Below are 15,060 nucleotides of genomic sequence, written 5' to 3' on the forward strand. Positions count from 1 at the left end.
ACAAATTCCGGGTAAATCTGCGACTGCAGTGAGAACAGCCACTCATTGGTTACGCCGTACTTAGACGGGCGCATATAGCTACTCTCGAGGGCTTGGTAACTTAAGTATAATAGTTTATTGATACTGCTGGTTTCGAGAACAATTGGGGCAAAAACAAAGAAAGTAGGAAGCACATTATTCGGTGGAGCTTTTGCAGCGAATATAGCCGGTGACGCATACACACAGCACTGATGACATAAAGACACAGGCTCAGTTTTTTTAACGCTGTGCCTACTACTGCAGAGGAATAAACTCGATCGGCATTTATACGGTCATTTTGAAAGTGGTATTAACTTGATTAGTCCTATAAAAAGTATTGATGCGAATCATTATTTTCCTGAAAACTGTGAACCTGCATTAAGTGAACGCATATATACCGAACTTCAGTTGCCTTTTTCGTCAACTAAAGGATGCCTTAACACATTTCGGTGCACTGTTTATACACGGGGTATTAGCCTACGGTCGCTAAATAATTTATAACTGAATTGCTTCTTGATGCAGCTCCGGATTCGGTTTCATAAACCGAAGAATGATTTGGTTTGCTGCTTGTTTATAGAGCTTCACGTTCCAAACCGACTCACCCTATATGAATGCCGTATTGAAGGGCTCCGGAAATTTTACCACTTAGGGTTCAATGGCTGTGACGTGCAGAGTATTTAGATTACGTGAGGCATATGATCCGGGATATGTACTCCTAATTCACTGCAGTGCTGTAGCAAACCGGTTTCAGAATCTGGAATGTCAACGAACGGTATTTTAGGGGCTATATGTTTACCTTTTTCACTCTTCACGTCATGTAAACTCTTTACGTGTCACAGCTACCGTTGAGATGATGAAACCGAAACCACGACATCAAGGTAATAAACAGTTTTAAAACGTTTGGCGGTTTTAGGCAACTACGATGGTGTGAACCGCCATGCATAATAGTATCATCATTTTAAAGAAGCACACGTGCAACTAATATTAGGCTTCTGTGGTCGTTTAAGCAGCTCGAAATTCAGTTCAGAGTGCGCGTCATTCGAAATCATCGGGCGGTTGCCCAAGGGAATTCAGAAACCGTGATCGGCCTTCTTCTCCGCCCAGGATCTCAGGTCCGAAGTCCACATCCTCCTTGATCTCTTGCGCGTTTCTGCGGAACCTCTCCCAGGGGCTGTCTGTTACGTTGGCTACCCTTATACGATTTCTGAAGAATATGCTCTTGACAACTCGCAGCACATTTTCGGGCCTGTTGGTGATGATGCCGTCGATACCGTGACTGCAGTAGAATTTAGGAGTAGAAATGAGTTCCTTCTTCCATGAAGGAAAACTTAGGCATTTTTCTGCCAATCAATATAGAATACATTTAACAATACGCTGTATTGTGGAATAGCATTTTATGGAATAGCGCGAACGAGACAGAGGGTCAGAAGGGACAGAAGAAAGAATAGACGACACTTGTGCTTTCGTGCTGCACTGCCTTGATTGCAGTGATCTTAAAGATGAACCTTGCCTGCCTGACTTGCATAACCGAAAATCCAATACTACAGCAACAACCAGATAGGCAGGGAGAGTTTTGAAGCTTACTGCACAGCTAAGAACACGGACACGTGTGTGGCGAAACCGCCCGTTGCGCTACAGGATAATGAGATAGCCTTCACTGATTCTTGATGGTATTGTTGTTTTCTTTGCGCGTGTTTCTCTTATATAGTTCATGCGTTTTCAAATAAACCTTTAGTTGTTAAAAAGCGCCCGTGTTGTCTATTCTTTCTTCTGTCCCTTGTCTCGTTCGCGCTATTCCACAAAATAGAAGACGTACTCATAAGTAGCCCTTTATCATATATAATTACGTGCCAAGGCCTAAGTCACCCGCTTAATACAAAATATCTGAAAGGTGGTTTCAAGAATTATATAAAAGATACATAATCATGATCACTTTCTAAATATATTAAAATATTAAAAATATAAAAGTTCGGCGACGTTTGGTTAGTCCTTGCATATCATTGTTCTCTACTAGTGAAGGTTGACAATAATGAATTTGATTAACACCTTATGACATTTTTATAGCGGCACTCAGCTATATTACCGCGGGCCTGATTTTCAGTGTTATTTTCTTTACGGCTCAAATGCAAGATTACTATCGTTTATTAAAATTACGGCTGCCTTTGTAGCTGACATTTCGCTGGAACTTAGAACTCTCAAAATCATATGAGGCCTTTGGGGAAATGTCATGAATTTCAATGGCATACAATTAAGCATCGAATTCACCTGAGTTCGTTCATAAATGACGCGTATGCGAAGGTAAGAGAAACCTTTTCCGTTTGCGTTATTGCGGTTCGAAACAGGCGACTCAGTGTTGTATTGGATGCTGTTAATAGCGCTTTGGCTGACCTGATGCTCTTCGCAATGGCAATCGGCAGGTCGACAGTCCAGTGGTACACCTTGTCGATGTAGCCTTCCTTGCTGTCGCGTTTCTTGATGGCCGCAATCAGTCTGTCGACGGGCACCAAGAAGCGTACGCAGTTGGACAGACCGTCCCCTTGCCATCGATGGCGATCGATTCCCAGTATTTTATACATGCGTGCGATCCGTTCGAGCGGGTCATTCATGCCCACGTCGAAACCTGCGAGGTAGAAGGCAGCAGGGGGGCGGCAACTGTGCGTTTAGTTTCCGTCGTTTCGGGAGCTCTGCGTGAGCAATCGCTGTAAACTAGAGCATTGCTCCTGAGTTACCTAGATAAACCAGGCGCAACGTTTCTTTAATTTCGCAAACTTGCCATAGGCATACTATAGCATTCGTGTAAGGCATCTTCTCTCTGGATCTCTTAGTCGTGATAGATATATGTAGTGGCTAAAGTGCGATTAGAAAAAGGTTTGGTTTGGTTGGTTTGTGCGGTTCAACGTCCCTAAGCGGCTATGGTTATGAGACACGCCTTAGTGGAGGACTCCGAAAATTTCGACCACCTGGGTTCTTTAATGTGCACTGACTTCACACAGCATACGGGCTCCTTGCTTTTCGCCTGCGTCAAAAAGTGGCCGCCGAGGTCGGGATTCGATCCCGCATCCTTGGGAACAGTAGTCGAGCGCCTTAACCAATGTGCCACCTCGACGGGGTCTAGAAAAATGATTTGCACCGTCATTTATTACAAAGAGCAGGTAGACAAGTTTCCTGAAGGGATGGAGATGCTAACTATAAATGGCACACGTATTTAGTAGGGTAAAGAGGAACGAATAGATGGGCACTGCAGAGGAGATCAATAATTATGAAACTCAATGAATACTAGTGGAATTTTAGGCAGCGCGGGGACTCAGTAGCTACGTTGGTTGGCTGCCGAGTTCAGGACAGCAGGATTCAGTCCCTGTAGGGGCGATCGCGTTTCGACGGAACAGAATGTCAAAATTGGTAGTGATATAGCTCCGGTTAAACCTAGTTGAGTTGTGAAGGCAACAGCTGCATGGTTACTCTTCGAATAGTTTAAGCTACGCGCTGAGCAGCGGCCGGGCTTTCCTTCTCCATATTTGGTCGATTCTGGCAGTGCGCTCTTAGCTATATATACACCACACACACCTCTTCTCCGTACAAACAACGGAGAAAGTGATGCGCAGCTGGCGCCGGCTGTGGATATGACGTCACTTCTCCGGCCCTGGCGGAGCGCGCTGCGAAGCGCGGCCGCGACGGCAGCTCTGATACACCAGAGTCTGCCTCTGACGTCACGTGGCTCCTCGCGCATGCGCAGCTTCGCCCACTTTGTGCCACACGAAATGTCTCGACGTCTAGTGTAGTGTTGCTTTCGAAACAAAAAGCTCTTTTGTGCTGACTGTCGAATGGCAGTGCACGTCAAAGGACTTTAGATGGTCGAAACTACCGAAACCCTCTGCGATAGTGCCTTTTAACAGAAGGGTTGTTTTAAGGTGCTAAAAGTAGAATACCATACCATGTGTCGCAATCTTTATCAGTCGGTCAAAGGATGCATCTGGTACTTCCACACCAACCTGCTATCACGAGTGTCTCCAATCATATTGTACCAAAACCAAAACCTTGCTTCACGGCGTTAGTTCGAAGAGTAGCTGACGAGCGAGCTAATCAACAAAATGAAAAGTCGCCACAAGAGCCCAAGAGATGCCAGAAAACACTGGCGGCTGTTAAGCAAGTTCTACAATCCAATCCAAATCCTGCTTTGATCACGACATGCGCGGAACTCTGAAGTCAAAGGAGTACGAGGAAGAAATGCTGACAACTTCAAAAGGTTTCAACACCAACAACGCGAACACCAACAAAGACAGCACCATTACCACCAACAGCGACAACAGCAACACCCCCAACACTTCCAGTACCCCCCGCCCCCCCCACCAACACAACCACCATTGCCACCACCAACACTGCCGCCACCAACGCCAACAACACGAATACCAACACCGCCATCAACACCGTCACCAACAAGAACACCACCAACAATATCAACACCACCACCAACACCATCAGCCACACCAACACCATCAACCACACCAACACCAACACCGACACCACCAACCCCAACCACACCAACACCACCAACCCCAACAACACCAACACTACCAATACCAGTAACAACATACAACAAAATACATACAACAACATACAAAAAGTTTTGGTATACAGGTTTACCTTGTGCCAACAAGGGTGTGAAATACACTGGAGGCGTCTCAGAGCATTGTTTTGATAATAGTTTGACGGTACCTTGGTTACAGCCGCTTGCCCGAATTGAAGAGGGCCGAGAAGGCACGACGCGCCCTTCACGATATAGCGACGGGAGGATTTAGCAGCTTGCGAATTGTGCCGTGCCCAGCTATGGACCGAACTGGGGAAGTGAATAGCGCCAATAATAGAGACGGGGCCCGTCACGACCCACCACGCGGAAACGTTTTCCACATCCCCGCACCTGCGGCAACTTAGTAAGCCGAATATTAGAAATTTTGTATTCAGAACTTTAATGAACAAAATACAAATAAAGGAAAATAACTTTCTCTGTAGGGGGAGCACTGATATTCGAAAAATTTGAATTCCTATTTTATGCGCTGAGCGAATGAAATGGAAAAAGTTAGAACCAGTCGAAACGAATCGCGTATACTCCATAGTTTTCGAACATGGAATTTAATTGTTGCGAAGTTCAAATTGCCTACACTTTAGTGGAAATCAGTGTTAACTCTTTTGACAGTTCTAGGTAAACGTCATTATATATTTCGCCTTACCGCATAGTCATCGCTAAAGCTTCGCTCTTCCTCCCAATTACTTGATGTGTACAAATATCGAACAAGCAACAAATATTCGCACAATGATCGCTTCATTTTTGATTCAAAGTTTGCTTGCGTTTTGCATTCGATTCAGCACTAAAATCACACTAAAATAAACTATTCCTTTGTCTATTCGGACATAAAATGTACCATTTGTACGTTACTGCGAGTCTTTGGCATCGCAAACAAAATGCCTTCTTTTGGATGAAGTGGCTACAACTCACCAACTTTGTCTAAGAGATGCAGATGTCCCCTCTGCTTCAGATATTCCAAGGCGCCCCTGGTAACATCCCGGTCTTTCACGTAGCCAATGGATAGTAGTACGTTCATCTGATACTTTGGATGCACTGAATTAGAGCAAATGCATTGAAAAAATTATGGGGGGCACATAAGATCCGTCACCAAAGCTACTACGTTAACCATAGTCTACCACCCAACATATAAAGCGCCGACTTAACCAAGCTGCATGAACCTGCGTAGCCTGGTAGGAGCCCGCTTTACTCTGCACTTGAGAGCACTGGAAGGTTGATTCTTATACCGCCTCCCCACCTCAAACGAGCTACCCAAGAAGGCAGGTCCTCCCAGCTTTCTGACATCATGTGGTATCATAAAGTCTAACAAATCGCAGAATAATCAGTGAGCGGCCGTGTCATCTGCCATCTGCAAGCTACCACCTGCCAGCGCCGTGTTCGTAATTTTGTAGCGAAAGCGACATTAGGCTAGTAAGCGGCTCATTTCGGGTAACGTCGCTAGTCACAACTGCGCGTGCGCCGTAACCATAGCAACTAGTTGCTTAGAGCCACAGGAGAAGGGAGAAAGAAAAGGAAAGAGTGAAGAGGGATAAGAAGAAGCCATTAAAATGGGACAATATTCGGAGACGCTAAGAAAAAGAAGAAAACCAGAAGAGAGGGCAAGAAGATTCGGAAGACGTCAGTATGAAGACAGAAGAAAGGAGGAAGAAGAAGATGGGAAGAGAGAGAAGAGGGAGGAGAAAAAGAAGGAGCTGGTCAAGTGGAGCAAGAAGATTTGAAAGACGCCATGAAGACGCGCTGAATCGTCGATTACACCATAAGGTTTGCAGCCAGCGCATCGGCCACGAGAATGTTGGAGTCGGACTTTGTGAACAATCCGTTTGGTAGCTTTCGCTACGCATATCAAGGCTTAACCGAGTTTAGCGCTATTATTTTTTTTTTGCTCTAAACGTCGACGTCGACACCGGATTTTCTGAGCTACGGGGCGCTAACACCAATGCGTGGAAGTGAAGACATCCGATTTGGTTGTATTTGTCACGTATTGAAGCCAATTCAGGGAGGCTACTACTACCGCAATGTATTGAAATACGAGCTTGTATATAAAAAGACGACGGGCACCGCTGTAAAGCTTTGTCTTCGCACTCCGTTGTGACTTCGCAGTACTGCGTACGACATTTGGGCATAATGTTGCGAATGCTATACTGCCAAACACCTGTGACAGTCAAATGAAAGCTCTCCCACGTATTACAACTTCGGCCCGGGATAAGAAGCCCCATGTGTCCGAAATCAGCCTGCCGCCTCTACCATGGTGCGCTTTATAGCCCAGAGTGCTGTTTTAGCTAAAAAATGTGCGGGCAGTCCGAAGAAATCTAATCTGGAATCTCTGCGTGTTTCAGTACGAAAGCACTACTTAACGGGGTAAATGGGAAATAAAAGGACTTTACATTTTGACCTTTGAGCGCATGGCGATTTGGAAAGCCATTGAGATAGGAGGGCGGCATCGGAATGCAGTCTTCTAAAGCTCTTGGATCCCGAGTTCGAACGGCTTGGTTAAAGTAGGGCTTTGTGCCCTATGTCGGGTGGTCTTTCATGTATAATATGGTAGTTTGTGACTGCATACAGGAGAGTGTACGTGGGAGTATAAAGGAGGCTATTACGTGGGTTATTTAATAGAGACAGGAATTAAACTATTAGTAATTAAACGAGTAGCAAATACGTGTACGAGAAGGGGGTCCAAAAGGGGCGTCCGCAAATGGGAGCTGTCAACGCTGTCGAGACATACCTTTAAAAGAGGAGCTTAAGTGTCTAAGTATATTCAGCGTCAACAACAGCGGGCGGAAACACAGCGGCAAAGCCATTTACATCTACCAAGATAAGCTACGGCAAACTATTGCCTTCGCGCATTGTACCAAGCTAAGCAAAGTTAAACCATTCTAATTTTTAATTTCTTCTTTTACTGCGATGCAGAAAATAAGTAGCGGATTAATGTGGTATGCGTTTGTGACCGACTTCATGTTTCGCAGAGCCACACAGTACTCACTGAACATACGATAAGCCCCAGCACATAAAGCTCTTATCGTGGGCAGTAGAAACTCTAGGGCGTCTATGATTTTTTATTTGTTTATTATTTATTTATTTTCAGACAGAATTTTGAAGACTATATACAACTGGAATGTGTAATGCAGAGGGCTAGCCAGCAAAATCGATGGTAGGGATAAATAACTTGAAAGCACTGAGCTGGGCATTCGTCCTTTATTGGGCTCATAATCCTCGCCGATAATTTCGAGAACTATTTGCACGTCACATCTATCTGTGAGATCAGATACGTTCCTTTTCTGTGGTGGACCGAGCTCTCATAATTGTGGGATCTGGTACCGTACACATACCAGCAGTATTATTGCTTTACAGCATCACAGGAGAGTAGCGGTTTGGGTGAATGATACGTAACATTAAATCAATACACTAGTAAAAAGAGGAAGGATACGGAGGAGACGAGGCGCATGCGGCTTTGATGACCTTTTGTCTGGTTTACTGTTTCAAAGACTATGCGATATCAATTTGGCCCCTAATGTGTTTACATTACCATGCAGCTCTCGTCATGCTGTCCGTGTAGTATAGCTTTCCCACCCTCATAAATATATATATTTTGGCACATAATCAAGTAATTATGCTGAAATGAATTATGTAAGGTAGAGCTTTTCACACTGGAAGTTAGCTTCAGTTATTGGCACCATCGTTCTTACTGTACAGTTTGCGGTACTATCACACGTATCTCAGGCACGGATTCACCTACTTAGCATCCCTATGCAATCTCTATATTAACTCTTTATTCCCTATATTTCTCGCTTTATTCCCTATATTTTGTTTTACTTTCTTCACTATAGTTCTTCAAAGTGTAGCCATGACAAGAAAGAACGGTAGTTCTCACCTCCTTTCCAGAGATGGTGATAAAGAGTTCTAGCGAGCGTAACCCCAGCTCTAGGCTTCACGCTGTTCTTTAGCTTGGGAGTCTTCAGGTCGAGGAATAGCATGTTCATCTTGCCCCTGTATTTTGACATGGCTGAAAAAAAAAAAAAGAAGAAGAGAATAATGATAAAATACGCACTATTTCTACTGAGTTGATCAGATAAAAGACCCATCAGACAATTTGTGACGGTCGGAAATTCGTTTCCCGCTGTGTGACGGCGTTGGTGTATGCTCTTTTTCATGTTGTAAATTACTTTTTCCTTTCTTGGTTATGACGTTAATGCGTGCTTGTGTAACACTCATTACGTGTATAAGTGCACATGACCTGTTTTGTCGATGTGTTCTCTATACCACGCTATAACAATGTCTCTAAACTGTGCTCCTTTTCCTAAGCTGTTCGCAGCCTTCCCGCAAAAAAAAAAAAAAAAAAAAAAAAAAGAAAAAAGAAAAGAAAGAGAGATATTACAGGATAGAGATAATGTTCAAATGTCACTTGCGTTCTCCCATGAAATGGCAAGAAAAAGCCAATTCAATCCTTTTTAAGCTGTTAATAACTCTGTCAACAAGCAGAAAACGACTTTACAAGGATTGAGATGGCTTTGGATATTGCATAAGATATAACATAACGAAATTCAGCAAACACTAAGTCTGAAGTTTACGCCTACTCTTTAAGGGAAAGCTATAAGCACTTCCATAAAAAAAAAAAAGTGCGTTCAGTTTTATATTTATTTCTACATTTTTTTTTAAATAAAGAAAAAAGGCGGGATAATATATAAAGTTTCAGTGGCAACACTATTGAGTCGAGCCAGAATGCAGAGCTGCATATCGGCTACTTTCGAGATAGGCGCTCAGTTTTATATTTATTTTTATCGTTTTAAAAAACAATGCAACTATTTTTTAATTTTTAATACTGCTGAGGAAGTGAGAATTCTTGAGACAGATTTTACTAAAAATCGAAGATGTTTTTTTTTTTTTTTTTTAACTGGAATCAAAGTTGCCCCTTTTATGCGGTTTTCAAATTTTGGGCGAATTTCATTCCTTGTAGAGAACACACCTAGAAATCTAGAGCTCCAAAATTTGTGTGATATTAAGAATGTATCCCGCATAATATAAAAAAACGTTTTAGTGCAGACAGCTTAAGCTATCATGCCAGTACATAAGGTTGAAAATGAACGTTCTTACAGCGCGTCGCTCCTGAAGCAAAGTTTGTGAATGTTTACTAAATCAACTGCAGTAATAAAATGTGTTTCTAATAATTCTTACGAAAGGAAAAGTTGAATAGAATTCGGGCGTAAAAATAATAAATGACAATGTCTTAGTGTGGATGCAGCAGGTCTCTAGACTTGCAACTTTTTGAAATGGCAAAAACTGCTTTTTCCACCTCTAGTGATATACGATTTTTTTTCCGATAAAGCTACGCCATGTCTTGTTAAACTAATGTTCATTCCTCTGCGTCAAGACATTTTCCCACCCAATAAAAAATGTATTGGAAACAAAAACTGTTCATGGGACCTCAGTAACCATTGTTCTTCTCTGAACACACCCATATATTTGGTTTGGTTTGGTTTATGGGGTTTAACGTCCCAAAGTAACTCAGGCTATAAGAGACACCGTAGTGGAGGACTCCGGAAATTCCAACCACCTGGGGTTCTTTAACGTGCACTGACATCGCACAGCACACGGGCGTCTTGCTTTTCGCCTCCATATATATATATATATATATATATATATATATTGTCACGCACTTCCAGCGGTCCTTACTGAAGGAAGAGGAGGTTTGGCGGGATAAGCAGAAGAGGAGGAAGCTGGTTCTGCCCCGCTCTGGTGTGCTATTCTCTAGCGCATGCTAAGATCTGTCTAAATAAACGTCGTAATAAGTGTGGTGGAGTTTGCGGGCTAAAGATCCCTCTCCTACACCGCCGAAGCAGAAGAATTGCTGGGCTACCCCCCCCCCCCCCCCCCCCCCCCCCCTACGGACGGAGATGGCGCAAGCAGATGTTTCAACGCTGCCCATGCCAGCAGCACAACCGACCATCCCACAGCATTATCGGGAACCCCGACACTTTTATGGCAAGCCTGGGGAAGACGTGGATGACTGGCTCACCCACTACAATCGGGTGAGCAAATACAACCGCTGGGATGCGAATACCAAGCTGGCGAATGCGGTATTCTTTCTTGAAGAAACTGCACTAACATGGTTTGACAATCATGAAGCATCCCTTACCACCTGGGATCGCTTCATGGAAGAAATGAGAGCGGGATTTGGCGAAGTCGATGCTCGAAAAAAGAGCGCAGAACAGACTCTGGCTCAGCGAGCGCAAGTACCAGGGAGACCTGCACAACTTATATAAAAGAAGTCCTCAAGCTATGCAGAATAGTTGATGATCGAATGACAGAAGAAGACAAAGTGAACCACCTCCTCAAAGGAATAGCGCAAGATGTGTACAACTTTCTCATCTGCAAGGAGGATTTGAATACTACCGCTGATGTAACACGACACTGCCGCACGTTTGAAGGTTTGAAGCGACGCCGTATCATTCCGAAGTTTGGTCGGCTGCCTAATGTGACAACTGTCACTAGTGTGGATGTGTCTGAAACGACAAGCCTGGCAGATACAATTCGCCAGATCGCCCGCGAAGAGCTTCGGAGGCATCAAGATATTGGGGGCCACGTCAGACCCGTCTACAGTGGCACCTCTTCGTCAGACAATAGCCTATCTTCTACCTGTTATGATCCCTCTGTTACGTCTCCTTCGGACACCCGATGCTCTGCTGCTCATCGTCCGAACATCCAGCCTCTCACCATCAACGCCTACAACAGCGAGCACTCTCGTCCTCCTTCAGTAAGGACCGCGGGAAGTGCGTGACACTATATATATATATATATATATATATATATATATATATATATATATATATATATATATATATATATATATATATATATATATATATATATATATATATATATATATATATATATACATATACATATTTGTGTGTGTGTGTGTGTGTGTGTGTGTGTGTGTGTGTGTGTGTGTGTGTGTGTGTGTGTGTGTGTGTGTGTGTGTGTGTGTGTGTGTGTGTGTGTGTGTGTGTGTGTGTGTGTGTGTGTGTGTACTACTGCCGCGTGCTCAGATGCACGACGATGGCTGAAGCAGGTGGTGGTGTTGCAAAATGAAACTTATTACACTTGCAATTGAAGAAAAGAAAAATAAACTGCAGATTGTAATACTTCGATTCAGAAGCTGTTTGCCGCACAGTGCAGGACAAGAGATGCCTGGGTCAATCAGCATGACGCGCACTGAACGGCCGCGGCAACCTGATAGGCCCAGGCCGTCCGTCTGTATCGTAGTGCTGCAAACAGCGTGTTTTGGTTCAGGAATCTGGTATCGAAACGAAGACAAATAGTTGCGAGCTGCTTTCTCGCGTTTTCAGTTTCCATTTCTGCATACGTGTCAAGCTTTGCTCCCATTACTTATTCTATACGCGGAAGCTATCAGAGTTGACGGGTGAAAAGGTCGCAGTCAACTCACGCCTGCCTGTAAGTTCCCGGATGTGGTCCAGGTAGTCAGCCATCTTCTCGCGATAGAAACACCTTCTAAAGCAGTCGCATGGCAGGCCGTGATAGGTGCCCAGCACTGTGCCGTTTTCGGCGAACTCGATGTCAGCCTCAAGGGCGTTGGCGCCTCTCTTGAGGTATTTGTCAACCTCTTTTTTCGAGTTCACCATGTGACCGATGATGTAAAATGGCCGCTTTGGTCGGCGTACTTCTGCCTGTGAACAGGGAAAGAGGTATTACTCGAAATAATCCCCCATCATAGCTCTCTGGCGGAACCACCGTTTTCGGCAAGATGTAACTCTAAAAACGAATCAACGTGATTGCCATTTGTTTTTGTTGTATCGCCTAGACCTGCAGTGCTCCCGGTTTTCCATGAACATTTGCAACCTCACTAACTTCATGCGACTTTGTCTAAACCAGATGTAGCTTGTTTAGGCTAACGAGTTTGTAAACCTGAATTAAACTGATATAACCGCTTGCATTACACTCCTGTCGTGGTTCAACAGCTTGCCGTAAATGCTGCGGAAACTTTAGTTTGAAATAGCCATTAGGGCCAAGCGGACGTGCACAACCTGCACTGCACGCCTGCTCCAACGATGCTAAAACGAAGGTTTTGTATTATGAAAGCTTACTGTGTTCACAGGCATTTCTTGGAAACTCACTGAGTACAGCAAAATAAATAAATAAAGGCTGCATAAGTTAAGGGCTATGAAATCGTTGGATGTTTCAACAGGAACAAGAGAATTATTACTGGTGCGATCTTCCGGCCTGCTAACGCGACCATTTCGAAAACAAAACTTATATATCAAACTTTGCTTGCTATACGACCGTTGAGCAGTCGAGAAGTGTTTCGGCTCCGTTGTATAATAACCAACGGAACAATAGTCCAGTTCTGGTAGTTAACCGGGAAATCTATCATTGTGAAGTTTTACCCTCCCCCCCCCCCCCCCCCCCTTTTTCCTGATGTTTTTAGGAGCTTTTTATTCTTTTTCGCGCGCACGTACATTTACCAGGTATTTCCGCGAAGTTGAACCAGAATTTATAAGAATAAGTGTTTTCGCATATCGGCATTGCTTCATCAGTATTGCAATATGTTTGTGCTGGCTGACATCATAAAACAAAGAAATAATGCTAGTTAGTAAGCCACACCGCCGAGAGAAGTCACACTTTCGAAATTGGATAGAGTAATGTGTAATATGGCTGCTCCTAACGGCCGGCTACAAATCTCCAATTGTGTTAGAGCCACTGAGTGTCGCAGGTTTTGTCGAAAACATACAAAACACGGCGTTAGCATCTAAGCCTTGTGACGTGGTTCGCTGCGCATACCCCGTGTTGTCAATCGCGCAGATGAAAATAAATCTCGTCCTGTCCCTTCTCGATCTTGCAGGTTTTTCAGGAGGGCTTCTAGAACCTCATTTTCAGGGCTTAGTAACAAACTCATTGGACAGTATAACTTTGACAAAGAAGGTATGCGTTATATTAATATAAACATTGACTGTTTTTAGACTATACACTCCGAAATAACTTTAAGGCCCTATATATACACCACCGTTTTTATGTACATCACTAAACACCACACCTCGGACATTTTATTAACTTCAGCTGACACTTCACCTTGTATTGGTCGTTCTTTGGCCTAAGATGCCCTTGCGCCATAAAAATCAGTCCATCATCATCATAACCATTTTCGCAATTTTATAGGGCTTTTTATTACGAACAGTTGTGCACCGCTTTTCATCCGCACAACACTGTGCAAAGCTTATTTTTTTTCCTTAGAGGACACTGCACCCTGAATGCAGGTGTGTAGGAACACTGGCGGTGCCCTGTGGTGTATACGATCCCTTCTTCTTTGAATGGATTACTGAATATGTATTTGTAATGCGCGTGATAATGCAAACCTGCTTGCAGGCTACCTTTGCTGTGAGGCTGCAACGGTAAAGACGTGTTGTAGTGCAGACAGGAGACATTGAACTTTATCTTCGAGTTTTCTCGCCCCAAAGCACTTACCTCCGCAAGGAGCAGACTTGCTACAACAAGAGAAGCTGCAAGGAGGTCCCTGAGTATCATGATGCCCCAAGCGTCTGCAACGCAAGGTCACGTGATTAGTTCATTTCCCTTATAGTCAAAGTCAATGCGCCTTTTTCGGATTGCTCAAGATGTAGCGCCCTCTGAGGAGAGACAGAAATTCGTTTGCTACTGGTTCAAAACAGACGCGCTTGGGAGACGGAGCCTCGTTCTGGTTTCACAAGGATCAAACTGCGCCAACAAAGTAGCCATCTGTCTGCTGCCGCTATCTGTCGCATACGCTTCTCATGAACACGAACTTCGCATGCGCGGATAGGGCTGGAGGTCGTTTTTGACCAGTAGAGGAGCGCGCATGTGCATAGCGGCTGTGTGAAAAAGGCGGATTACCACTGACACCTTTATTTGATGAAAACACAGAACACTGCCTTTGCTCAATGTTTCCTGCAAAATTTCGTCCGCAGTGTGAACCATCTACAATTTTCTGATTTTATGCTGGCGCTCAGTCATAGATGTGGATCTTCTGTTAAGGCCAAAAATTGTAACTTTCTGATTGGTGAAAACGAGTCTACATTTAGGGGTCTACACAACGAGTCTACACAAGCCATCAGAGACAAGCGCAGACACGTGGCAGACTGCGGAAATGTGCTATCTTGCGAATGAGATATTCAATGTAGAAACACAATTTTGTCCTTTGTGAACTCTCCGCCTAGACGTCCGGAACCTGACCTCTGCCACGAGTCTGTTGCTGCCCCGCCTTATTGTGAAATAAGACATCGATGCCTGACAGCAGTATTCAATGGTCAACCGTTTTATGCCTCAAATATAAGAAAATACCGCTTTCGCCAAGAATATTTCGTTGAATAATGTACCTCGGGATTCCGAACCACCCTCTGAACTAGTCGCCGTGTTTTCTGGCTGTTTTCACTACCTTTTGTTGATAACACGACTGCGCTGAAATCGTGCGTCTTTTA

At 44.0% G+C, this 15,060-nt stretch overlaps 1 protein-coding gene across 1 annotated transcript; it reads right to left on the bottom strand.

The window, feature by feature from the left end:
- Positions 1-958: 958 nt before the first annotated feature.
- Positions 959-14,131, bottom strand: LOC146185746 (dermonecrotic toxin SPH-like). Its single transcript, XM_084607907.1, has 6 exons — positions 14,072-14,131; positions 12,039-12,279; positions 8,466-8,597; positions 5,510-5,632; positions 2,407-2,638; positions 959-1,294 (listed from the first exon to the last, which is right to left on the bottom strand). Exons 1-6 carry the CDS (start codon positions 14,129-14,131, stop codon positions 1,054-1,056), a joined length of 1,029 nt encoding a protein of 342 aa, XP_084464033.1. The 3' UTR covers positions 959-1,053.
- Positions 14,132-15,060: the final 929 nt, after the last annotated feature.

The sequence above is a fragment of the Amblyomma maculatum genome, chromosome 6 (assembly GCF_055883805.1).
Source record: "Amblyomma maculatum isolate TAMU_Amacu chromosome 6, ASM5588380v1, whole genome shotgun sequence".
Taxonomy (NCBI): Eukaryota; Metazoa; Arthropoda; class Arachnida; order Ixodida; family Ixodidae; genus Amblyomma; species Amblyomma maculatum.

Excerpts from the sequence above, each read along its gene's own strand:
- LOC146185746 (XM_084607907.1), bottom strand. The coding sequence starts at position 14,131 with ATGATACTCAGGGACCTCCTTGCAGCTTCTCTTGTTGTAGCAAGTCTG. Across the intron at positions 12,280-14,071 it reads CAAGTCTGCTCCTTGCGGAG|GCAGAAGTACGCCGACCAAA; the intron begins GTAAGTGCTTTG and ends CCCTGTTCACAG. Across the intron at positions 2,639-5,509 it reads GCATCTCTTAGACAAAGTTG|GTTTCGACGTGGGCATGAAT; the intron begins GTGAGTTGTAGC and ends TCTACCTCGCAG.